At 34.3% G+C, this 27,381-nt stretch overlaps 1 protein-coding gene across 4 annotated transcripts in view; it reads right to left on the bottom strand.

Moving 5' to 3' along the window:
- Positions 1 to 380: 380 nt before the first annotated feature.
- Positions 381 to 27,381, bottom strand: part of LOC126885982 (acyl-CoA Delta-9 desaturase-like) — a 70,837-nt gene continuing 43,836 nt past the window's right edge. For 2 of the 4 annotated variants that reach the window (XM_050652819.1, XM_050652821.1), the window contains exons 2-5: positions 21,250 to 21,475; positions 16,074 to 16,410; positions 7,460 to 7,642; positions 381 to 884 (exon numbers count right to left, since the gene is read on the bottom strand). In XM_050652819.1, coding sequence (XP_050508776.1) covers positions 497 to 884; positions 7,460 to 7,642; positions 16,074 to 16,410; positions 21,250 to 21,469 — 1,128 coding nt within the window. In that variant the 5' untranslated portion in view covers positions 21,470 to 21,475 and the 3' untranslated portion in view covers positions 381 to 496. Of the gene's footprint in view, positions 885 to 7,459; positions 7,643 to 16,073; positions 16,411 to 21,249; positions 21,476 to 24,945; positions 24,964 to 25,015; positions 25,038 to 27,381 lie in introns of those variants that run through there. The other 2 variants (XM_050652827.1, XM_050652829.1) reach the window with 2 other exon arrangements.

Genomic DNA, 27,381 nt, shown 5'->3' with positions numbered 1-27,381 from the left:
CTAGATCATAATCATTCTTTTCAAGAACAGTTTCAGATTCTTCATATTCAAAATAAAGGCCTTAATCTATCTTTATTAGAATCTATGGAAATTAATAAATTGAAAAATACAGATATAATTCTGAATGTCCAACTCGAGACAATCAGCTCCCCACTCCTCAATCTCTTCAGTTAAAACTTTAAAAATGCAAACCCATAGTAATCTAAATCACTTGAGAAAGGCACTCTGCCGAAACAGCTGTAGTCACATAGTTGTAATAAATTTTGTGGAAGTATAGAAAACAAACTTTTTTCTGCGTTTTATTACGTAACCTCCATCAAGTAACGGTCGAATCCATCAATTATTTAAATTTTTTATTGATATCGAGTAAAACTATCGAGTAAAAAGACATGCCTTTTTATTAATTTACTTATAAATTAATATACAGTCGGTATTCGTTTTTGAAAGATCTAATACAAAGTTTTTAATGTAAAATAATGGTAGTGTTTTTATTTTGCTAGCTACTCTTGAATGTTAAGGTAGCGTCTTTAATATCCTCAACTTTCATATCTTTGTCATCCCAGCCCCAAACGAAACCTTCATCGATTGTCGTAGTATCGTGGTGATCTTTCGCATTACTATTCTGCAAAGGAACTTTACCATGTTTATATGATCCATCTCCTGTTCTGGCCACTCGTTTCCTAACCATCTCCGGGGACACTGTTTTGAGGTCGTACGCTTGGCCAAGATAAGCCATTAGATCCAAAAATGCAGTGGTTCCGTTCAAAGCATAGTTACCAAGTTCAGCAGCTTTGTAGTCCCATGGGAAGGTATGGTGATAATTATGCCAGCCTTCGCCTAAGGTAATAAGCGCAACAGATGGATTTTCTACGGGATTGATAGAGCTGTAATACCAAAAAAATAAAATAAATATAACAGCTAACAATACACTCAGATGCAAAAAATCGATCCATTCCTTATTTCTTATTTATTTGAAATTGTATAATTTTAGAGACATTAAATTACGTATTTAACTTTATATATGTACTCTCGTATATGAGAAATAAAATAATATATTTAATATTTTTTTTTTTTTATTAAGAAAAAGTCGCATCCACCTAATGGTTATTAGCGACGGAACAATACATAGGTTAAACAAAAATGTGGTACAATATAAGTATAGTACAATGGTAAGCTTACATGCATTATCTACAAAAACTTGTTATATTTTATTGAATACACCAACTGTTTTTAAAAAGTCAATTAAATTTTTGGTTCTTTATTATTGGCACCCAGAACAGACATATTTGATACGATATTAAAATCAATACGTTCTTGTGTATATTTTTGGCCTTCAATGTTTGACAGTTATATATTTAATATTGTTTTATATTTTTTAAAACAATTTTCGGGTATATCAGGATTTTTTCAAAAATTGTCTGTGATAGTAAGTAGATATTTATTGAGTTGGTTTTAGATCAACAATCATACTAATAGGGGAGTGCAATTAGAACGAAAATATGCATTGTTTCGGAAAAATTCAAACAAGCTTATATTTTCTAAAACGTTTTTTGTTAGGTTATATACATGCTAAAGTAAAAAGTTCTACTCGCACATTTGGCCGCTAATTGTTTATTAATTTTTTAAACAATAACAATTGTTTTGTATAAATAATTTTAAAAATATCATTGAATTCACCATTTTACTTTGATCAAATATGTTTCTATTTTGATTTTGATTCTGCTGAATCCGAATATGGCATTTCAATTTAAAAATTCTTATACAGAAGCTCTTGTACAGTGTGTCTGCGTAGCTAGGAACCACATGCAATAGTTATTTTCCTAACTAGTGCAGAAAGTGATACTTTCACTTTCGAGTGCGGGGAAGACAAGGCTCTACAATGTGCGTGGTGTAGCGATGGATCGCCTCCACGTGGTGTACCCTGGTGGGTAACGCCAAATGATCCATCCTCCCAATCCTAAGGTGTAACACCATCGTGCCAACGGGATGCATGGTACAGGGAGTAAAGTGTATCTGAAGCGATATCCTAGAGAGATGGCGAACTCTAGGGGAATATAGGCTTGGTGCGGTAAGGGCGCAGTGCCGTACTCGACATTTATTTCGACCCTACTCGTGGGAACAATCGTGGAACCAAAGAGAAACATTAAACAAGCGGAGAGGGACTCAGAAATCGGCGACCTCTCCAAAGAAACAAGAATGGAAGCTGCGGGAGCAGCAGACCATATAGAACACACGGACCAGAGAGCTGTGGAAACAGCAGTCCATGCCGAAGAGAGAGGTATGAAAGCTGACCAGCTAGAGACAAGCCTCGAGAAACTAAGTTTTGTGACAAAAAAGCTATCTGCGGCTCAAAAACGAAGGCTTAAGAAAGCCAAAAAATAGCTGCTGGGAAGTGGGTTAAAGAAAACCCGAGCTGAAAACTCGACCCCAACAAAAATCCCCGAGGTCGAAAGACTTAAGGGAATTAAGAAACAAGCAGCTAACAACGCGACCAGGAGCGGTAATACGCAGACTGGCACAGTTGCTAGCGCTGAAGAGGTAAGGGGTGGTAAAACGCAGACTGGCACTAACGGCGAAGTGACAGACAAACTGAGGATGGCGGTGATAGACAGACGTCATCCTGAGGTTAAACTGAAAAAGGAACAAGCAAACCTGGTTGGAACAAAACTGGAAGAGGCAGTGGATAAGGCACCCGGTGGTAGTCAGAATCCACTGCAGTTCCTAAGAACTACATTCAGCGCGGGGATTCTGTGGATCCACTGCGCGAATGAGCCTACCAAATCTTGGCTGGAGGGGACAGGGGACGGTACGAGAGCTTCGGAATCTCTGGCAGTCGGCGGATTTGAAGTTGCTCGAATCCAAGGACTTGAGAAGACCGATTGTTCTTGTGCACGTGTCTGAGACCAGCATAAGCGAAAAACTGTTCAGGAGTCGCTTGGGCAAGCAGAATGCAGGGCTTAATACGACAGACTGGACACTGAAAAGCTAGAAGGTCGAGGGGCAAGGAGAAATCCTTGCGTACTCGATCGACAAGGTCTCCCTTAGGGCTTTGAAGCAGACCCAACTCAAGGCCTTTTACAGGATGGAAAGGGTAGCATTTAAGATCGTGCGGGAGACAGATGGAGATGGCAAAGGTGAGAGTGATCCAAGCCAACCCTCAACACAGTAAGGCAGCTTCGGCAGAACTTGCTGTGGCGATGAAAAGGTTTGATGTTGCTCTCATCCAAGAACCCTGGATAAACCAGGGTAAACTAAAAGGTCTCTCAGGGATAAGTGGAGAACTGATTTACAGTAGATCCGCTGAAGTACCCAGAAAATGCATAATAGCTAAAGCAACGTTTAAGTAGTGCCGTTCACTAATTTCTGTTAGAGGGATCCAACAGCAGTAAAACTAAAAGTTAAAGAGGGAGGTATAATGAAGGAGATAATACTCGGATCAGCCTACCTGCCCTATGATGATCCTAACCCACCACCATCAAGGGAATTGGAGGAGCTGATGAGAGACTGCAGATTTAAAGGATCACAGATAATCATCGGTTGTGACTCCAACTCGCATCACATCAGCTGGAGGAGCACCAAAAACAACGAAAGAGGTGAGTACTTACTACAATTTATTATGGAATATAATTTAGACATACTAAATATAGGCAACAAACCTACCTTTGTGACTACAAATAGAAAGGAGGTTATCGATATAACCATGGCGACTGCATTTGGAAGCAGCATCGTTAGGAACTGGCATGTGTCTGATGAGGCGAATTTCTCAGACCACAGACACATATACTTTAAAACAACGGGCTACGAGCACGAAACAGAGACTTATCGAAACCCCAGGAAAACTGATTGGAAAGCGTATCAAGAAGACCTGACATATAGTTTTCGTGGGGCTATAAAGAGGATAAGGGACACAATAGAGCTAGATACGGATACTGAACAATTTTATCATATAGTCATAGAAGCATATAAAGATAACTGTCCTGTAACAACGACGAGCTCTAACAGGAAAGTGCCCTGGTGGAATAATGAACTTGCTAAAAGAAGGAGAGATGCGAGAAAAGAATTCAATTCTGCAAAGAGATCAGGCGAGTGGAGCGAATATCGCAAAGCTCTGACTGAATATAACAAGGCTCTAAGGAAAGCCAAAAGAGAATAATGGAGAAAGCACTGCGAGGAGATAGAACAAACTGCAGAAGTGGCTAGACTCCAAAAGGTTCTCTCGAAAGAACCTAAGAGCAATATCGCCACGCTCTAGATGGAGTCTCACTCCACACACAAACCAGTGAAGAGACGCAGAGGGAACTCTTCAATGTTCACTTCCCTGGGTCAGTAACCAGAATGATGACACCAGAAATTCTACAGCAAGAAAGACCAGTTACCATGAAATATGGAAATAAGGGAAGCTGGAGAGCTACAAAAGAGATGGTGACACCAGACAAAATAAAATGTGCAGTAAGTTCATTTAAACCATATAAATCACCGGGAACGGACGGGATTTATCCTGTACTTTTGCAAAAAGGTACAGAAGTAATGTATAAGCAAATGTGTACAATACTACGTGCAAGTATTGCGCTAGGGTATGTACCAGTTGCTTGGAGGTCGACAAGGGTAGCATTCATACCTAAGACTGGTAAGGGTGGACACATGACTGCAAAGTCCCTTAGACCAATAAGTCTGATGTCCTTTGTACTAGAAATATTGGAAAAACTGATAGATAGACATATTAGGGATGGAATATTGGTTGAAAGACCAATAGAACAAGACCAATATGCATATAGGCCAAGTGTATCAACAGAAACAGCACTGCACCATCTAGTACGGAGGCTGGAGTATGTTCTGGAAAACAAAGAGGTGATGTTGGGAGCCTTTCTCGACATAGAGGGAGCCTTCAACAACACCTCATTCGATGCTATCACAAAGGCCATCTGGCTAAAAGGAGTGGATGAAATAAGCTGCAGGTGGATAGAATGCATGCTTAAAAGCCGCGTGGTATATTCGACAGTGATGGGCGAGACCATGTCAGCACGGGTTGCCAGAGGATGCCCACAGTGAGGTGTATTATCTCCGTTAGTGTGTAATCTGGTTATGGACGGACTGATTGGAACGCTTAACAGGAAAAGATTTAATGTCCTGGGCTATGCAAATGATTTTGTCATTCTGGCACAAGGTAAATTCAATACAACTGTCAGGCATAACATGCAACAGGCCCTGAACGTAGTATCAAAATGGACAAATATGGTAGGATTGTCCGTAAGCCCTCACAAATCCAAAATAGTAGCCTTCACCAGAAGGACAAAATTAGAGGGAATAGGACCTGTGAATCTCATGGGGGTTTCCCTAAAGGTGGAGAGGGAGGTAAAATATCTCGAAGTCATAATAGACTCAAGGCTTACCTGGAATGAACACCTGGAACGAATAACCAAAAGAGCGATGGCCACTTTAATGGTGACCAGATGCACACATGGCAGAATATGGGGACTTAAACCGGATATGATGTATTGGATATACAACATGATGGTAAAGCCCACAATAACGTATGCAGCATTGGTCGGGTGGCCAAAGGTGCAGCAGAGAAATGCTATAGAGAAGTTAGGCAAGATACAAAGGCTTGCCTGTCGCAGCATAACAGGAGCAATAAGAGGCACACCAACTACAGCAATGGAAACCTTACTAGACCTTCCTCTCTTACACATCACAGTGAAGGGCGAGGCAATGATGGGGTTACATAGACTGCAGCGAAATCAAAGTAAAATTGCAGTGGACAAAGGACACTGCAGCATCAAAGATATATACGGGGATCCGATATGGGAGATGATAACAGGCCATTCTATCCCCAAATATAAAATGGAAAAACCTTTCCAGGTGGAAATACACTCCAGAGAGGTATAAGAAGATCCTGGCAGACATCTGAAGTATGAGGGCCACACCTGGTATACAGATGGGTCCAAGACAGAAGATGGTTCGGGATCAGGAGTATATAGTGAGGATAGGAACTATAACGGTTCCATCCCACTAGAAGAATATACCGCTGTATTTCAGGCGAAGGTATATGCGATCCTGCACTGTGCACGGATAAACAGTTTGAGGACTTTTACTAATAAGAGAATCAATATCTGTTCAGATAGCGAAGCGGCCTTGAGGGCTTTAAAGAACCCAAGGATGACCTCAAGGCTTGTATGGTAATGCCGCGAAGAACTTGACACCCTGGCGGAACATAATGAGGTAAAACTCATTTTGGTGCCTGGACATCAAGGGATCGCTTTTAATGAAAAAGCTGACGAACTTGCTAGACGAGGATCAGCAACAAGATACTTCGGTCCAGAACCGGCACTGGGAGTGCCCAAAAGCACAATCAGAGACCGATTAAGAGGCTGGATACGAAGACAACACAAAGAATACTGTGAAGAAATTCCCACGCAAAAGCATGCGAAGAGATTTATACCTCAGACATGCGCAAAAAGAGCTGCAGAACTGTTCAAAATGAACAGGAATCAGCTCAAAATCACTACATGTTTCTTAACTGGACACTTTCCAGTAAAAGGACACCTACCCACGATAGGACTATATAACGGAGATCTCAGCTGCAGACTATGCAATAGAGAGACCGAGACAGTCAGACATTTATTGTGCGATTGCGAGGCGCTGGATCGTAAGAGACAAGCAATATATGGAGACTGCAAACCAAGTCCGACAGTGTGTGGCACTAACCCAATGGACCTTTACAGGCTAATGAAGGACACTGCTATATTTGATTGGATGTCATGAGATCAAATGGAAGAACGCACAATAAGCTGAAAAGCTGCAGTGCCATCGGGGGTGCATGCACGAACGGCTTCCAGGAAAAAAAAGGGGGTCAAAAGAGGTAATATAGCTGGCCTTCTTGCGTTTAACTCATGTTCGTGAAGCCGATTACGTACAGTGTGAGTATTTACTCTTATACACGTCGATCGACGATCTCTGACGGTCCATAGTTGTAAAAGTCGATTTCTCTAACTGTAGTCGCCCTTACCCAATAAGTATGAAGTTGTCTTGTAATAACTTCATACATTTTTTGTCTGCTCCAGACTCTATTTATCGCAGCACGACATTACTACTCTACGGCTTCTTCAGTAACCTTGAATTAAAATTATTGCACTAGCAATTATTAGAACCTCTGTGAGATACACTTTGCACTTTCTGGACCTTCCAAGCACATCAAAATATATCATTAATTCTTAAAAACAAAATTCCAAAATATTATTAAGTTTTTTTATTGAATACATACAAGAAAAACTAGGATAAGAAACTTATTTTTTTCGTTCATTTATAAAAACTATATGTCTACTAGGAGACGTACATGTTGAAGTTCCTACCTAATATAATAATTAAACAATTTACATTCAATTAAATTAGTGGCTCCTTTTTCGACTTGATCAGTGTACAATCATTACATTGGTAGTTATATTTTTATAGTTATACTAACCTATCATAGGGTTTCCATCCCCAAATATGAGCCGCACTGTTAACGGACCAAGTCATATTTAAACCGACTAAATGTCTCATATTGCAGATTAATAAAGAGTTTGCGAACGTCTCGCCAAGAAGGTACATGGTACATATTGCTGGTAAAATATAGGCCATAAATAAGGCTAATCTTCCATAATACCTACAAAAAATACCCCTATATAGAAAATAAATAATAAACAATATCATATTTATTATAATAAGTAAGTAAAATCCTTAAATCCACAAGGAAAAGTTTTCCTGTAGTTGGCTGTATACCATATAATACAAAAAAAAAACGAATAAAATTCTTTATAAAAGGTATACAGTGCTAGTCAAAAGTCCGTACCCCCCTCTTATCTTTTGAACGGTTCAACCTATAATAGTGAAATTTGGATGGAGGAAATTAACTGACGTAATCTTCTTAACTAGTTATGACAGGTGACGTAATAGTGACAGATGACGTTACAGAGCCACTGTGACCGATAATTTTAAATGGGACCTTATGGCAAGTGATACCTCGTTTGAAAGGTATTCAAAATACCTACTCAGCCATACTAATTTTTTTGTGTTTTAGTTGATTTTGATTTTGGTGAATAAATTAAATAAATATAATATTGTAGCTTCGCATTTAATTAATAAAAATTCAAATGTACGCCTATGGTTTTTTTGTCAAAAAAGTTGACGTTTTTCGATTCTCTAGTAGTTTCTACGTCAACGTCAACCTTTTTGACAAGTAATCATAGGCGGAATTTTGAATTTTGAATTAATTAAATGAAACTACAATTTTATATTTATTTCATTAATTCGTCAAAATTAGCTTAAACTTAAACAATATTAGTATGACTGAATAGGTATTTTCAATACCTTTCAAACGAGGTGTCACTTGCCATAAGGTCCCATTTAAAATTATCTGTCACAGTGGCGCTGTAAAGTCATCTGTCACTATTACGTCACCTGTCATGACTAGTTAAGAAGCTTACGTCCGTTTATTTCCTATCTCCAAATTTCACTATTATAGGTATAACCGTTCAAAAGATACGAGGGGGGGTACGGACTTTTGACTAGCACTGTATAGGGACACTTAGCCCAGTAAATGAACGGGAAATTCGGCGCTACCGTGTAATTTTCAGGGGCAACTCCGAATTGCATGAAAATTTGGATTTAGGTTCTACTTACCCTCCATTTCAAAGTTGAAATTGTACCGTTTGTTGCTGTTACTTGGGGGTGACAGTCACCCCATCTCGGGGGTGAAAAAACATACGTTCAAGATAAGACCGGAAATAGATAAACTGAGTGGTTTTAAGCAACTTTTGTTCTATAGAGTTTTTTATTTAAGTCAATACTTTTCGAGTTATTTACCATTGAAAATGTTGATTTTTCGACAAAAAACTACGTTTTCAGACGGTTTTTCGCAAATAACTCAAAAAGTAAATATTTTATCGAAAAAAATATTCTTAGCAAATGTGTAACTTATAAAAAACCTAAAAAAAATTATGTATCAGTAAAGTCTATCAATCAAATAAAAACAAAGTTGTAGCTCATGAAAAATACGTTATTATTCGTCTAATTCCAAATCGAATATTTCAAGGTGAAATCACCGAAAAATTCAGCACTCTTCGTGAAAAACCCGTTTAAACTTTTTTAAAGTGTTTATAAAAAGCTTTGTTTTAATTGTTAACAAAAGTTTTAGCATTAAAAATAAGCGAGTTACGCTCATAATAAAGTTGGCCCTCTTTTTTTTTGTAAATAATCATGAAAATCTCGCCGTGTTTAGCTCCCCAAATGAAATTAATCGCTACCGCTTTACAAACAATTTACTTACCTATCTATTTTTTATATGATCTGTCACTCTCACCGGTTTAAAGAGTTTATTTTTGAAAGGGTTATAATTGAGAAATCTTGAATGGGTCACTAATCACGTGGGTATGCAAATTTTGAACAGCCATATTTTAACTAATTTTTGTCTTACGGAGAAACAAAATAAAACTAGCATATTTATAATAGCAAAACCTACATTTCTTTACTCTTTAAGATTTTTCTTATCACTAATACTTTTTAAGTAATTTTGAAAAAATAAAATTTTTCAAAAATTTTTAGAAAAATTTTTTTTAATATAAAACCAAATATTTTCAAAAATAAGCACTTCAAACCAATCAAACTTACAGACCATATAAACAATACACATACAGTTAAAATAGATGGCCAAACGATTAATTTCATTTAGGGTGCTAAATAGAGGGAGGTTTTCACGATTTTTTTTTACCAAAAAAAAGGGGCCAAATTTTTTTCAGTGTAACTCGTTTATTTTTGATGCTGTAAACTTTTGTAAAAAAACAAATAATAAGCTTTTTTTCGATACTTTAAAAATGTTAATAAGGTTTTCCCCAAAAACGCTTCTTTCTTCGGTGATTTCGCGTTGAATTATTCGATTTGGAATTAGACGAATAAGAACGTATTTTTCATGAGCTACAACTTTGCTTCTACTCAATTTGTAGACTTTACTGGTACACCATTTTTTTATAGGCTACACTTTTGCTAAAAATATTTTTTTTCGATAAAATATTCACTTTTTGAGTTATTTGGGAAAAACGGTCTGAAAACGTAGTTTTTTTTGTCGAAAAATCAACATTTTAAATCGCGAATAAGTCTAAAAGTGTTGACTTACGTAAAAAACTTTATAGAACAAAAGGTGCTTAAAATAAGTGAATTTATCCATTTCCGGCCTTATTTTAAACACGCGTTTTTCACCCCCCGAGAAGGGGTAAATGTCACCCCCCAAGTAAAAGCAACCAACGGCACAAATTCAACTTTGAAGTGGAGGGTAAGTAGAACCTAAATCCAAATATTCATGCAATTCGGAGTTGCCCCTGGAAATTACACTCCAAAACGGTCATTTATTGGGCTAACTGCAAAAAAATCGATCCACTAAAAATTTGGTCATTTTTGATGTTTCGAATTTCCTAAACCTGTTGTCCGATTTAAGCGATTTTTTACCACGTTATAGCCTTATTCATTGACAATATCGCTGTAATAATATTGTTGCTTTCGTTGTATACCGGGTGTACGAATCAAACTGTGCTTTTTTCTCAAAGTTCGCATCACCCTGTGGATTATTCTATCATTTATAAAATACTGAAATTAAAACCCAACTATAGCCTCAGGTTTTCTTAACTTTCTATTCATTCGCTTATGTTGGATAATAAAAAAGTTAGGTACTTTAACAACTGGACATGTTCGTCATCAGTACAGGGTGATTTCTAAATAAGTGCGACAAACTTTAAGGGGTAATTTTACATGGGAAAATAATGACAATTTGCTTTATAATCATATGTCCGCAAACGCTTCGTTTCCGTGATACGAGATGGGATGTTCAATTTTTCTTTACAAACTGACGATTTATTTATTGCTTTAAAACCAATTAAGATATGCAAATGAAATTTGGTGCGTTTTAAGACGTAGTTATTGCACATTTTTTAACATACAAGTAAAAATCGTATATTCACCATTGGCGTGCGTACGGGTAATATTATTGGTCATAATACCCTTTGCCCGCCAATGGTGAATATTAAATTCTTAATTGTATGCCAAAAAATGTGCAATAACTACGTCTTAAAACCCACCAAATTTGATTTGCTTATCTTAACTGGTTTTAAAGCAATAAATAAATCGTCAGTTTACAAAAAAATTGAACATCCCGTATCTCGGAAACGAACCGTTTGAGGACATATGATCATAAAGCAAATTGTCATTACTTTCTCATGTAAAATTAACCCTTAAAGTTTGTCGCACTTATTTAGAAACATCCTGTACTGATGACGAACATGGTCAGTTGTTAAAGTACCTAACTTTTTTAGTATCCAATATAAGCGAATGGATCGAAAGACAAAATGTTAAGAAAACCTGAGGCTATAGTTGGGTTTTAATTTCAGTATTTTATAAGTGCCAGAATAATCCACAGTGTGATGCGAACTTTGAGAAAAAAACACAGTTTGATTCGTACACCCGGTATACAATGACAGTATGACTGTCTAGCAACAATATTATTACAGCGATATTGCCAATGAATAAGGCTATAACGTGGTAAAACATCACTAAAATGGGACAACATGTTTAGCAAATTCGAAACATCAAAAATTACCAAATTTTTAGTGGATCGATTTGTTTGCACCGCAGTGTATTTAAAAATTCCTAAAAAGGGCTACATCACAGAACTAGTTTTCGATTGGTTGACCAATCATCATCAGCGCTTACCTAAAATGAATATACATAGCCTGATAAAATAATGCAAAGGTTTTTAAAAATTTTGACTACGGTTAAGAAAAGTTGTAGGTTATACTCACGTGGTCTAAGATGATAACCACCAAAATATAATAAGTACATATTATAAAAATATGTGGGTAAAAACCCTTTAAAAGTAATCCGTCAAGGGAACACAGATCAAATATGCGAACTAAAGCATGGATGTTCAAAATATTCCATGTAATATTGGTACTCTAGGTACCATTTGAGCTCTAAGTCGACTTGTTCACATGATGACAGTATGGTAGCAAGTGACGATGACATGGGGACTCCTGAACGATGACATGACAGAAGTGATAGTTCCACAGGAAGTTGAAAATTTAACCTGCCATATTTGACGACTATGGTATACAGCTTGTTAAATTAAGAAATGTAACAACAATCACTCTACTGTGATGAATAAACAATTAAAATAAACTAAACTGGATGTTGTAATTATAAAAATGTATTTACGTATATTGTCAATGGAGGTGGTAGGCAAACCACATTACACAAATTTTTATTCGAAAACTAAAATCAGTAATATCAAAGCCTATTGTCAAAGACCCAGGATTTAGAAAAGCAATTTTGTTTTGATTTAAAGTTATCGAATTTATTTAACTTATTGGTAGCTGTTGGAATTTGTGCAAGTTTAAAAAGAGGTCACAGTAGGGGTGATTGAAGTGTAAAAATTTCTTAAATAATCTAGGGCAGTGGTTCTCAATCTTTTTGAGTCATGTACCACAAAATACTTTTTATTATTTTTGGTACCACCCAACTGAAATATATCTATAGCTAGGTAATGTAATCAACTATATTAGTGGTGCTAATTTTGGCTGTTTTTACGTTTTGTGTACCACCGCAAATAATAATATGTACCACCAGTGGTACATGTACCACAGTTTGAGAACTGCTGATCTAGGGGATATATCATTAAAAAACAAGCTCAGACTTAGGCAACTAATTCCTAGGGACCCCGTAGGCTGCTCGGATCCCTAAGGGTTTAAACCAAACCGTCATAAGGTGAAGTTGACAGTAGGGGAATGAGAGGATGGGTACGAGATGTCTATGAAGAAATTAATGAGAATGGAATATAAACGGGACCCAGAAAGAAAATAAAACTTTTGATTTGGTGGTAATATGTATAGATGAGTGTTATATGTTGGTAATGGCAGATTGAATCTCTCTCCTGTCGTTTCCCCATTACTGACGATCGTGATTTCTTCCAATATTCCTAACAATGTTTCTGAATAGATGGGGTAAAACTAGTCATATGTAGAAATATGGGGATGGGTTGTATATAGATGAAAATTTAGATAATGTGCCCCGAACAGGGAGAAGTTGGTTTTTTGCGGTTTTCCAACTTCATTGCACAATTATACCTGTTCGCCCCAAGAAAATAGCCGCAACTATTTTCTAACATTCGAACGCTCACTGTCCGTGCGCTGTCCAAAAACCACCTCCTGACCGCTGACGAGGGCCGCTGGCTTGCCAGTTGGCGTACAATGGTTTCTAGGGAGACTGGTCGAGGATAAAGCATGGACAGTACACACATATGTCCATAAGAACCACCACCAACGGTCAAAGCTCTTTCTCTGACTTCTGATAGCTGGCTGAACCACACATTGCCATAGAGATTTTTTCGGACTGTTTGCTTTTGCGGCTCACAAGAAACATCCAACACGAACCCTGAAGAGGACTAACGTCCTAAACGGGGACCTTTGTAAATGTAAATCTTTACGAAATAAACAATCCTTACCCTATCCCAAATATTACATTGATGTATGTATGTAGATAATGTGGATGTGTGTGGATGATGATATCAGTAATTTGTATGTATGTTATGGATAGATGAAAATGGTTTGGTGGGTGAAGATGAAAAGAAGATTATTGTGGATTGTATCAAATCAATTATAAGTGTGAATGTGAACATGTGAACGAAGCAGTAAAAGGGGGTGGAAAGTGATATTGTAATTGTGTTAAGAAAACAGTTGTCGATGGAGTGGCTGGAAGTCCCGATTGAACGAAACATGGCGGTTGACAGAGTTCGGACTTTTTTGTTTCTCTTTGATTATTTCTAGGTCCTCGCACAAGTACAATTTTAAGAAGTCTTTATGTGGGATGTTTTGAAGTAGAGAGACATCATCTGGGATATTCAAAGTCTTATTTTTTATGTTTAAGGTGTTGAGAAAAGGTAGAGGTGTTCTCACTTTTGGTGTATCCAAGAGAGCGAGAAGCAAGGGATCTACAAGTTCTTCCTATGTAAGTAGCATCACTGGCAGAACATTGCAGTCTATAAACACCACTACGATTCATGTAGTTGATACTGCCTTTGGAATTGGATATACAGGGTGTCCCAAAAGTAGTGGAACCGTCGAATATTTCGCGAACTAAACATCGGATCGAAAAACTGAAAAATACGTGTTCAATCATTTTCAAAAATCTATCCAATGACACCAAACACCAACCCCCACTACACCCCCTGGAGGTGGGGTGGAGGGTAACTTTAAAATCTCAAATAGAAACCCCTAGTTTTTCTTTCAGATTTGGATTCGTTACGTAAAAGTAAGCAACTTTTATTCAAGACAGTTTTTTGAATTGTGGATAGATGGCGCTATAATTGAGAAAAACGATTTATCCTGATACCATAGGTAAATTATAGAAACGGTCTAATATCTCGAAAAATACACTTCCAAATGATAAACTAAAAAAAAGGTTTTTCATACTTTTCGAAAACCTATCGAATAACACTAAACATGACCCTCCAACCCACTCCCTGGAGGTGGGGTGGGGGTAACTTTAAAATCTTAAATAGCAACCCCCACTTTTTATTACAGATTCGGATTCGTCATGAAAAATTAAGCAACATTTATTCGAAACATTTTTCAGAATTGTTGATAGATGGCGCTTTAATTGAAAAAAATACGATTTATTAGCGCCATCTATCAGCAATTTTAAAAAATGTTTCGAATAAATGTTGCTTAGTTTTTCATGCCGAATTCGAATCTGCAATAAAAAGAGGGGGTTGCTATTTAAGATTTTAAATTTACCCCCCACCCCGTCTCCAGGGGGTGGGTTGGAGGGTAATTTTTGGTGTTTATCGATAGGTTTTCGAAAAATATTAAAAACATGTTTTTTGGTTTCTCATTTGGAAGTGTATTTCTCGAGATATTAGACCGTTTCTATAATTTACCTATGGTATCAGGATAAATCGTTTATCCCAATTATAGCGCCATCTATCCACAGTTCGAAAAAATGTCTTGAATAAAAGTTGCTTACTTTTACGTGACGAATCCAAATCTGCAAGAAAAACTAGGGGTTTCCTTTTGAGATTTTAAAGTTACCCCCCACCCCACCTCCAGGGGGTGTAGTGGGGGTTGGTGTTTGGTGTCATTGGATAGATTTTTGAAAATGATTGAGCACCTATTTTTCGGTTTTTCGGTCCGATGTTTAGTTCGCGAAATATTCGACCGTTCCACTACTTTTGGGACACCCTATATATATCGTTTTCATAATTTAATTTAGTTTAATTGTTACCGAGATACTTTATTTGTTTATAAGCCAAACAATTATTTATAATTTTAAAATATTCCTGAGGCCGTCTAAATAGTCCAACTTTAATTCTGTAAAGTAAATTAGATAGGTATAGTGCTTTTTATACAAAAGTCATATAGTTATTCCTACGTATCATAATTATTATGGTGATTATAGCGACCGTAAATTGTTAATTAACAATTTGATTGTTGCTAAACTGTTCATTCAATTTCCATCAGCTTCTGGAAATATAATCTACGCCAAAAGGGCTTTTATGTCACCAAGTTATTTAATTATTCATAAATAATTACCTACCTAAAATTTTAGTTGAAAATTAAAGATTTTGTTAAAAAAAACCCGCATTTTCCGAGGAAAATTTTCGTCGAAGTAAATCTCTATGCAGAATTTAATTACGGTGAATTTTTAGTTGGGTGTTTTTGGTGTAAAGTTAAAATCTTTGGAGTTATAGAGCAAAAATTGAAAAAAACACGATTTTCGAACGCGATTTTGTTTATAAAAAAAGTAGCACACTATCTGCGGACTTTGCATACCTATACCTGTTATTAATATATAGAATTATAAGATAAGATTTCAGCAGTAAATAACTTTTCTTTGTATTTTGCTATCTTGCCCAGGATACAATAGGTTAGTTAAAACACACTGGTTTATAAGTTATTGTAACCTTAATAATAATTATATTTTATATTTTATGTCACTAATAACTCCTGAGGCTGCAGCGCAAAGTAAATAAAAAACAGAATCTTTAGATTTTGTCTTACTTGATTTGAAATTGAACCACAGGGTCAGCTGCTACATCGCTCATATCAATATTCTTTCCTTTGTTTTTAACTTCAGGGTTCTTCTTCATTAATAGCCATCCAACGTGAGAGAAGAAGAATCCTCTATTCGAGTTGTGAGGATCAGCTGCAGTGTCCGTGTATTTGTGATGTAGTCTATGGTCTCTGGCCCAAACGTAAATATTATTCTGGATGGTCGTTGTTTGCATTAACATTAAAAATATTCGCAATGGCAGTTTTGCTTTGTAGGTTCTATGAGCCCAGAGACGATGATTTCCAGCTGTGACACCAGCGATAGAAGCCCCACCGTAAATACAATCTGGAAATAAGAAATATGGTCACGAGAAGCAACTAGCCTGGGATGCTAAAGATTAGATCCTAAAACCAAAAAAAGTTATTGTCAAGTTTGCCATTTTAGCGAGAGGTGAGCCTGTACAAAGTGCCTAGCCGAGTAAGGGCCAGTTTTTCAGGGCTGGGTTAACCTATTTATTTTTCGGTCACCGAAATATTCATGGTAAATCGGTTTTTCAGTACTTGGTTAGAGTTTAAACTCGTTTAAGTTAACCAAGATTTTAACCGATCCTCGTTAGATAGTTTAACTCCGAATTTTGCGGTTACGCTTGCGCATCATGGATGCAGTGAACGCATCAGATGTTTATTTTGAGTACCTGTCGGGGAGAAGAGATTAGTTGGGTTATGTTATTTTGTTTTCATCGCGGGAAGCCTCGTTATTATTATAAGGAAATTATAATATATTATTATCTATCAACTATTTTCAATGGAAAATAAGCCACAACTTTTCCAAAAAAATGATTTTATTAACGTTTCGAAGCCCAAATCGGGTTTTGTTGTCAAAATACAAAATACTACTAAAAGAAACAAAAATGTTGTTACTAAGTAAAAAAATTCTTCTAATAATTTATTTAATCTGACTCAATTATATTGGCAATTCAGACGTTTATTATACATTTTAAAGCAGAAGACTTTAAAATGATATCGCCAATATTTATGAGTTGCGTTCCTGGGACAACTTTACTAAAAATATTTCATTCGATTACATGAAATCAATCCCAACTGAAGAATATCCGTCACAAAAAAATCATAGCATGTGATCTGTCTTTAAAGAGGCAACCAAATGCAACGATGACAGTAAAATTCTCGCGTTAGAGATTCCATAGTAAATCACGAGGGAAAACCAGGAAAAAACCTCGTGATACTATCCCGACATCATAAGTATTTGGTCTTACATTTAATTTACCTTCAAAAAATACATCGTTGTCCTTCTACAATACTTTTTATTATAATGTTTTTTCTATGTTTAAAAAGTTGGACTGGATTAAAATGAATGGTTTTTGAAAAAAATAGGATCAAATTATAGAGCGCATTTTTAAATTTTCTTAAAATTCTTCTTTTTCCTTCATGTAACTCGAAAAAGATAAGAGATACGAAAAAAAGATACCACATAAAAATGTAGGGCTTTTTCAGATAAATTTTCTTTTTATTTGTCATTACTGTATCTCTTATCATTTTCAAGTTACATGGAGAAAAGAAGATTTTTAAGAAAATTTAAAAATGCTCTCTATAATTTGATCTTTTAATTCAAAAGCCATTCATTTTAAACCCGTCCAACTTTTTGAACATAGAAATAACACTATAATAAAAGGTATTGTGGAAGGAACACGATGCATTTACATTTTGGTGGATGGGGGTTAAAATTACTTCTCATTTTTTCTTAAATTACATTAGTTATCAATTTTGTTTGCAGCATATCTCGCTTATTTTTAATGTAATGGACAATATAGCTCATTTTAAAGGTCGTTACAAGCACTACAAAAGGTATTAGTAGCATTATACACCTAAAATTGACCGTTTGTCTGTTATTTTCACTTGAATACACCAATTTGAGAAGGTACCAAAAAACAAACTATTTTCACCTAACATATCTCTTTTTGTATTATAACTAGGAGATTTGTGAAGGCAAGTGTCTCTTTGTTTTTTAAAGCCTAAAAAAATGATATAGTTTTTGAGTTAGATGCACAGTTTTTAAGGTATTTGAAAAAAACCGTTCGAAAAGTATTATGTTTCAATAAAAATGGCCAATTTTCAACCACAAATATCTCAAAAAGTATGAGTTTAAAAAAAAAAGAATGTGTGTGTACTATGTACGCACGTAAGAAGATATTCTTCTATTATATAATAGGTAATTTAAACGAAGTAAATATACTTAAAAGGTTATTTGTATTTTATTTAAAAATCAAACTAACTTTCTTATCTACCACTTTCAAAAAATTTTTATTAAAACAACCAAAAATAAAAAAAATATGAATCGCCCGGAAATTGAACCCGCAACCTTCCAATCTCAGTGCCAACGCATTTCTAACTACTCCATCGAGGCACTAGAAATAGACAAGTAAGTTTCGGATATAATTACACAACACGGCACACGACATATTATACATACTGTAAAACTGTTATGCTTACATAATATTTTATTAATCCAAAAACACAAGAATTATAATAAATAATACATTTCCTAAAACCACTAATATATTCTTTTAATGACTTAGTTGCACGATTACAGATACATACATACCTATCTTGAAAGATTAGCAATGAACTACATACTTTCAGAACTACATACTGTCAGTGTGCGCAGGCGCGCGGTAAATGTACAATTTTACCCTCGATCGATTCGCCGCTAAAGAAGAATATCTTCAAAAATTATAGAACAGTTTTTGCTTAGAATTAGGTTCTCTAGCGAATTTCTTGGTAATTTTAACCAAAAAATTTTGGTGGGACCACCCCCCAAGATAAAAGCACACATCGGCATAGGGCAGATTTTGAATTAGGAGATAAGTAGAGGCTAGGCCCAAAATTTCATTAAAATCCATGCAGTAGGATAGAATTCGGAGGTAATATCCTATTATTGCTCCCATTGACTGGCGAATATGTTTTAAAAATATATCGAATGGCATCATACATGACCGCCTACGGAAAAATAAGTAACTAAAAATGGAAAACTTAACTTAACTTTTTTTGTTTCAGGACCTAATCTTCACAACCAAATAAGTTCCCACAACGCTCGAGTAACTGCAAATTTAGCATACTTGTCTCCCCTACTATAATGTTTTGCATTTTGCGAACGATTTCCAAAGTGAAAATTGAAACGTCAGAATAAACTTATGTTAAAGTAAAATTTTGGTTACAAAAATAATACATTGTATTAAGACGCCACAAGAAAATTGCCTCAGAACAATGTTAAATATATTTAATTAACGTTTGGGATATGGTCCATTCATTAACGGTAAAATATTGCAAAACCTTTAAATTTTAAAGAACCGCTTGTATTGACATAAAATTTGGCATACACATAGCTAACAAGTCAAAGAAAAAAAGTGATATTGTGCCGATAAGTGCTTTTGCCCTGGGGGTGGTTTTCACCCCCTCTTGGCGGTTAAAAAATATTCGCCCAAACAAAGTCAGGAAATGGGTAAACTGGCTAATTTAAAGTAACTTTTGTTCTATAGCGTTTTTTCACTAAGTCAATACTTTTCGAGTTATTTGGCAGTGAATATGTTAATTTTTTCAACAAAATAACCACGCTTTTAGACGGTTTTTCGCAAATAACTCAAATTGTAAGTATTTTGTCGAAAAAGCATTCTTAGCAAAAATATAGCCTATAAAAAATTTAAAAAATAGTGAATATATCACGTTTTTTTTTAGTTAGTAGAAGCAGAGTTATAGCTAATGAAATATAGGTTCATATTCGTCAAATTCCAAGTGGAATACTTTAACGTGAAATAACCAAAAATAAAGCATATTTCGGGGAAAACTCATTTAAACTTATTTAAAGTGTTTAAAAAAAGATTTATTTTTATTTTATAAAAAAATTTCTAGCATCAAAATTAAACAAGTTACGCTCAAAATAAAGATAATCCCTTTTGGTTTTGGTAAAAAAATCGAGAAATTCACCCCCTAATTAGTATCTTAAATGAACTTAATCGTAACGACTTCACAAGTTTCTTGACTCGTGTATATATTGTTTATATGATCTGTAAGTTTCATCGGTTCAAAGTCCTTATTATTGAAACGGCTGTAGTTAAAAGGGGTTGAACGAGTCACTGATCACGAATGTATGCAAATTTAGAAACACCAAATCTTGATCAATTTTTGTTTAACAGAAAAACAAAAAAATACATGATATTCAGAAAAGCAAATCTGACTTTTTTTGTATTTCGAGACTTTTGGTATCTCTAACAATTTTTAAGTTATTTTGAAAAAAAGCATATTTTTCAAAATTTACATTTTTAAAAATTTTACTTTGAAACCAAATTTTTTCAAAAATAATCACTTTGAATCGATGAAACTTACAGATCATACAATATAAGTAAAATAATTTATGGAGCGGCAACGATTAATTTCATTTAAGTTGCTAATTAGGGGGTAGTCTTCCCGATTTTTTTTTTGCAAAAACAAAAGGGACCAACTTTATTTTGAGCGTAACTTGCTTAAATTAAATTGAATGCTAGAAACTTTTCGTGAAAACAGAAATAAAGCTTTTTTTAAACACTTTAAAAAAGTTAAAATGGGTTTTCCACAAAAAGTGCTTAATTTTTTGGATATTTCACGTCGAAATATTCTATTTGAAATTTGGTGAATATGAATCTACATTTCATTGGCTATAACTCTGGTTCTGCGAGATCCAGAGACCTAACGCGTACACCATTTTTTTTACTTTTTTGTAGGCTATATTTTTGCTAAGAACGGTTTTTTAGACAAAATACTTACTTTTTGAGTTATTTGCGAAAAACCGTCTAAAAATGTGGTTATTTTGTTGAAAAATGAACATATTCACTCGCAAATAACTCGAAAAATGTTGACTTGGCGAAAAAGCTCTATAGAACAAAAGTTACATAAAATTAGTCAGTTTACCCATTTCCGGAGTTGTTTTGGACATATATTTTTTCACCCCCAAGAGGGGTGCAAGTCACCCCCAGGGCAAAAGCACACGTCGGCACAATATCACTTTTTTTCTTTGACATGTAAGCTATGCGTATGCCAAATTTCATGTCAATCCAAGAGGTTCTTTAAAATTTAGAGCAAAAACCGTGAAAGAATGGACTAATATAAACAAATCTATGTAGTAGTTCAAACTTACGAAAAAGAAAAGTTACAATCTTCATTTGACCAGTCAAAAGTCTCCATATTGCAAAAATTAGCAAATAATGGAGTACTATATATACAATTACATTTCTCCATACCAAATCTTGCTCGAAATAACCATTTTTTTTTATTTGGTCTTTTGAATTTTGTTCACCTAAGTTGTTGCTTGACTGCAGTCTTTGAGGAAGAGTTGTTTCCTCCGGTGAAGATGACATTTTGATCTAAAATTATAAAAATATATATATTGTCAAAATAAAATACAGAGCAAAAGGAAGAGGGAATATAATTTCGAGAGAGTGGACCATTTTACATATCTCGGGGATATTACAGATGAGAAAAGTCAGGAAGATTGGGAACTGAATGCAAGATTGGCAAAGGGAAATAATAAGATGGAAAACCTAAGAACACTGATGAAATCCATATACAGGGTGATTGATTAGTGGGGTAAAGCTCAATAGATCCGCTATAGTAATAGATAGCAATAAAAGTTAATAACAAAAATTGTAGTTAACTTTGAGCTTCACATTACAAAATTAGTTAGAACGTTACAGGGTGTTCGATAACACAGTGGCAGACCAAACTTATGTTTTTTAAAATGGAACACCCTTTATTTAATATTCGAAATCCTGTTAACTTCTCCATCACAAAAGTACAAAGGTTTGTTTTGTTATACAGGGTATTTACAAACTTATAACCAATTTTGTATGAAAATCATAACAAGTTCAACTCCCTGTATAAATAAAAGTAAGCACAAGAGCAGTAGTTTATTAATGCCATATTTTTGTATTAATTGTTAAAATTTTCAAGAATTATTGACATTGCTAATTTTCTTTATATCAAATACAGAGTGAGTCAAAACGCAAGTACATTATTTTCTCAGTAATATTAAATGGAACACCCTGTATTAAAGCAACATTACCGTACTTTAATTTTTCTATAACATTCCCTATGTCCAAATTTATTAGTTTTCGAGATATATACATTTTTCAGAGCAAATTATTTTAAGTGTCTAAATTTACCTAAATTTTAAGTAAGCCATGACTGAGTTGGCAATTGACGATTACTTATGATCACTCCGGTAATCAATGTAACAATGAAGCAAATAAAGAAATAATAATAATTTATTAGTAATACATTTTACAAAAATAAACACAACCATAACATGCAACATTTTTGAAACAATTAAAAACTACTTTTTTATGTAAATGTAACAAATAAAGAAAGAAAATTAGTAATAAATTTTGCAAAAAAAAACACACAAACACAAAATACAACATTTTGTGAAGACAATTAAACGCTACTTTTGTGTGTAAATGTAACAATGTAACAAATAAAGAACGAAAAATAATTGACCAATAATACATTTTGCAAAAAAAAAAATTTTTGAAAAAATTAGAAGCTACTGTTAAAAAAATATTTTTCTAATCTCTAAAATTATTACCGAATTTTTGCCCTTGTGACATTTTGACATGACTTCATTCCCCTTCGGGTCGTGAAATTAAAGCTGTCAAAGTGTCACTCGGGAAAAATTCGATAATATTAGAGCTCTTGTGCAATTACTACTGATTATTTCATTCATAGGAGATTTTGACCAATAGAAATCTACAGAAATAAAAATTAAACTGATTATTTTTTAATGATTTCAGCTTCCAATCGTATAGTAAGGTATTTGATCACGTGTTTAATTCTGTCCAATCAGATTAAAATTATACTGAGAATTATCTACTGTAGAACATTACCGATAGAATTTTTTTAAGTAGATCGTTTCTGTTTAAAGAACAGAAACAAACATTCTCCCCTTCGGGTCGTGAAATTAAAACTGTCAAAGTGTCACACGGAAAAAATTCAATAATTTTAGAGCTCTTGTGCAATTACTACTGATTTTTTCATTCATAGGAGATTCTGATCAATAGAAAGCAAGAGAAATCTGAATTAAATCGATAATTTTTGATAATCTCCCGTCGTTAAGTATATTACGTCAGATGCCCTTCGTTGCTACGAAAAAATATATTCAGTGACATTAATGACAATTTTAATGTTTTAAAAATTATAAAAGTGATGACTTTCAATCGTCAAATATTTATAAAAACTGTGTGTTTAATGGTACTTACATAAATAAATTACAATAAAATTTTGGTTTTGAACAGTTTTATTCATGAAATAATCGCGACAAATTGCATTCGACCTCTGAAATTAATATAGAATTTTTGCTCTCGTGATACTTTGACATAATTTTACTCGCCTTCGGCTCGTGAAATTAAAACTGTCAAAGTGTCACTCGGGAAAAATTCAATAATTTCAGAGCTCTTGTGCAATTATTACTGATTATTTCATTCATAGGAGATTCTGACCAATAGAAATCTACAGAAATCTGAATTAAATCGATAATTTTTGATAATCTCCCGTCGTTAAGTATATTACGTCAGATGCCCTTCGTTGCTACGAAAAAATACATTCAGTGACATTAATGACAATTAATGTTTTAAAAATTATAAAAGTGATGACTTTCAATCGTCAAGTATTTATAAAAACTGTGTGTTTAATGGTACTTACATAAATAAATTACAATAGAATTTTGGTTTTGAACAGTTTTATTCATGAAATAATCGTAACAAATTGCACTCGATCTTTGAAATTAATATAGAATTTTTGCTCTCGTGACACTTTGACATAATTAAAACTGTCAAAGTGTCACTCGGGAAAAATTCAATAATTTCAGAACTCTTGTGCAATTACTACTGATAATTTCTCAATAATTATTAGTTAATTATATTCTGGACAATATTATATCGAGCACAAAATTAACATACTAAATTGTATATCAAACAATTTTTATTAAACATATCGGTGAAGGTCGTTCATATACCGGACCTTGGACTAAATGTATTTAATTGTATTTTAGTCCTAAGCCTTCAACGCCTGTTTGGAAATAACTAATTCTGTAAAAAACTCGTAAGTAGCGGTCGAAGTAAAACAACTTCTATGTAATAGGTATAACATAATAAAATCCTAAAAAGTCCCAATGGATTGTATAAAATGTGTTCAGAACTAATGTTTTCGGACCTATCAGTCCATCACCAGTGAACTCATATACTTGCTAACTAGCCCCAGAACCAAACAATGGTTGTAATTATAATTCAATCTACATTCTAATCTCTTAAAATTGAGAATGCTTAACGTCGATGTTAGAAGATAACCTCTGGGAACATGGTGAAACCCTAAGCGAAAACTTTAACAGCCATATTGGGCCACGAATGTCTGCCAAGTAATCGAAGAAGGCTAATTAGATAGATAGATCAGAAAGCCATAGTACGAGTAGACCAACAAAAATCTAACGAGATACCTATAAGAAGAGCAGTACTACAAGGATGCTTAAAAAGACTAGAGGGCATCAATAAAAGCATATCATTTAATGTAACACTAGTGAATAATCTAAGATGTTCAAACGATACAATACTCCCTGCGAACAGCAGAGAAAAGCTGCAAATTTTTGGTTTAATACCACAAGAGGTATGGAATGGCTTTGAACACAAAAACAAACAAAAATCATGATTGTCAAGTCAAGTCAAGTCAAATTTATTCATCACATGCGTCATTATACAAAGTTGTACATGTAAGAGACAAGTCAAAGTTACAGACATATAATGTACATCTTAAAAGTATATAAATTAATAAATACAACAAAACATACTTAAAAGTTATTTTTAGAATATGGCTCACAAATCTAATTATCTAGCTCACAAATATATTGATGTACACACCTCCGAAAGTTTGGCTAATGTAAATTCATTGGTATATCTATTGGCAATTTGTTAAAGAAGCTTATGGCTGCATAATGTGTGCTACCTTCCAACAAAACAGAACGATGTTGTGGAAGCATAAAGTGATTGTCTCTGAATCTTGTTGAATAAACATGATTAAATTGAAATTTATTGAATTCATAAATTTTGCAATGTAAATACATTATACACGAAAATATATATAGACCAGGAATTGTAAGAATATTATTTTGTCTAAAGATGCCTCTACAAGAATCTCTAAATTTCATTTTATATATTATCCTAATAGCTCTTTTCTGAAATACGAATATCTGCTCTAATTCAGAAGTACAACCCTAGACTTCAATGCCGTATTTGGCTATTGAGTAAAAATGGGCAAAGTATACTGTTTCTAATATTGATGTATTAAACAGACGTGAAAGAATTCTCAATGGATAACATGCGCCACTTAATCTGGATTTCAAATTAGAAATATGGTTTGACCATTTACAATTACTGTCTAACAGGACCCCCAGCAACTTCGTGCAGTCTGTTTTATCTATTGCTGCTTGTATAGTGGCTTGATGGTTTAATAAATTATTTGACGTGAAAATCATATACTTTGATTTCTCTTCATTTAAAACTAGTTTGTTGGATAAGAAGTAACTGTTGATGGTGGATAGTATCTGTGTAGTATTATTTTGCAAATTTTAATCGGATGTTGCTGTGACTAGAGTGTTGGTATCATCCGCATAACTGATGATGTTAACTCCACTCAGTGAATTAGTTATCAAAGCTATATCATTAATATATACTATAAAAAGTAGAGGACCCAATACACTACCCTGAAGGACACCATAATGGATATCCAATGTGTTTGATTCGTTTACAAGTCCATTAGATTTTATCTTTACTTTTTGTCTTCTATTTTCTAGGTAGGAAGTAAATCATTTTAGAACTACACCACGAATACCAATCCCCTTAAGTTTTATTAGCAACAAATTATGATCCAAATATCAAAAGACTTGGACAAATCGAGAAATAAACCACATGCCTTCTCTCGTCTGTCCAAAGCATCCAACACTAAGCTGACGAAGTTTGCAAGAGCTGTAGTTGTAGACTTAGAAGATGTAAAACCATGTTGAAAATTATGCAAGACACTATGTTTTTTAGGAATGCGTTTATTCTAGTATAAACCAGAGTTTCAATTATCTTTGAAAACACAGATAAGAGACTTATGGGACGGTAGTGGCTGAGGTCATCTTTATCACCACTTTTGAATAAAGGGATTACAATAGATAGTTTAAACATACTAGGAAATATTCCTTGTTGAAAAGAGGCATTACAAATATCCGTCAGTGGATCTGCGAAAGCGTGAAAGCATTGTTTTAATAACTTAGGGGAAATCTGATCAAAACCACAACTGTGTTTGGATTTAAAACTTCCGACTACACTAGTTATTTCCTGTGGGTTAGTTGGATATAAAAACATAGAACAACTATTACGGTTTTTTGATGTTGATGTAAACCCACCTATTTTAGTAGGATCCAAAGCAGCAAGTAACTTTGGAGCCATTTCAACAAAACGGTGGTTAAATTTGTCTGCTAAATTATTATTATTATCACTAGGTACTTTTGAGTTGTTTTGTTTCCCGACTGTTAAGTTTACTAAATGCCAAATACATTTCATTTTATTTGATGATTCATTTAACTGTTTCATGAAGTGACTACTTTTAGCTGCTTTTAATTTAATTGAATATTCTGTCTTTGCCAAATGAAGGACTGGCCTAAGATTACTATTTTGCTGACAGATCGTTTCTAAAATAGCTGATCCCTTAAATGGTACAGTTCCTGCGTAAACCAATTTGAACGTTTACATTTTTTAGGTTTACATTTAAGTAGTGGAAAATGGGACCGAAAGTAATTTTGGATAGTATTTAAAAAATCTAATGATTTATCCTCAGCAGAAATTGTATTAAATACCTCTGACCAATTTGTTGACTCAAGGATTTGAACAAAACGATTTATGCTCCTTTCACTATATGAACGGATGAATATATAGGCATCATTGTCTGTGTTAATGCTACATTGGAACAATTGCGCAGGATGATTAGAGATAAAACCTTCCACAACCATTGTTTTCTGTTGGTGATTTATGTTTGTAGCAATATAATCAATTTGAGTTTTACTAGTTGCAGGTACTCTTGTATAATCATTTACAGCTACGGTTAAGCCATAAGAATCTAAAACATTTACCAAGTTCTGCTTACTTAGTGAATTTGATTTGAAATATGTATTAAAATCACCTGTTAATATTATAGCCTTACCTTCGGAGACTAGCAGATCAAGTATTAGATCCAGTTTTGACAT

This window comes from Diabrotica virgifera, chromosome 1, assembly GCF_917563875.1.
Source record: "Diabrotica virgifera virgifera chromosome 1, PGI_DIABVI_V3a".
In the NCBI taxonomy this organism is placed as follows: domain Eukaryota; kingdom Metazoa; phylum Arthropoda; class Insecta; order Coleoptera; family Chrysomelidae; genus Diabrotica; species Diabrotica virgifera.
The sequence above is the reverse complement of the archived record's forward strand: the minus strand, read 5'-3'. Positions and strand labels throughout refer to the sequence as shown.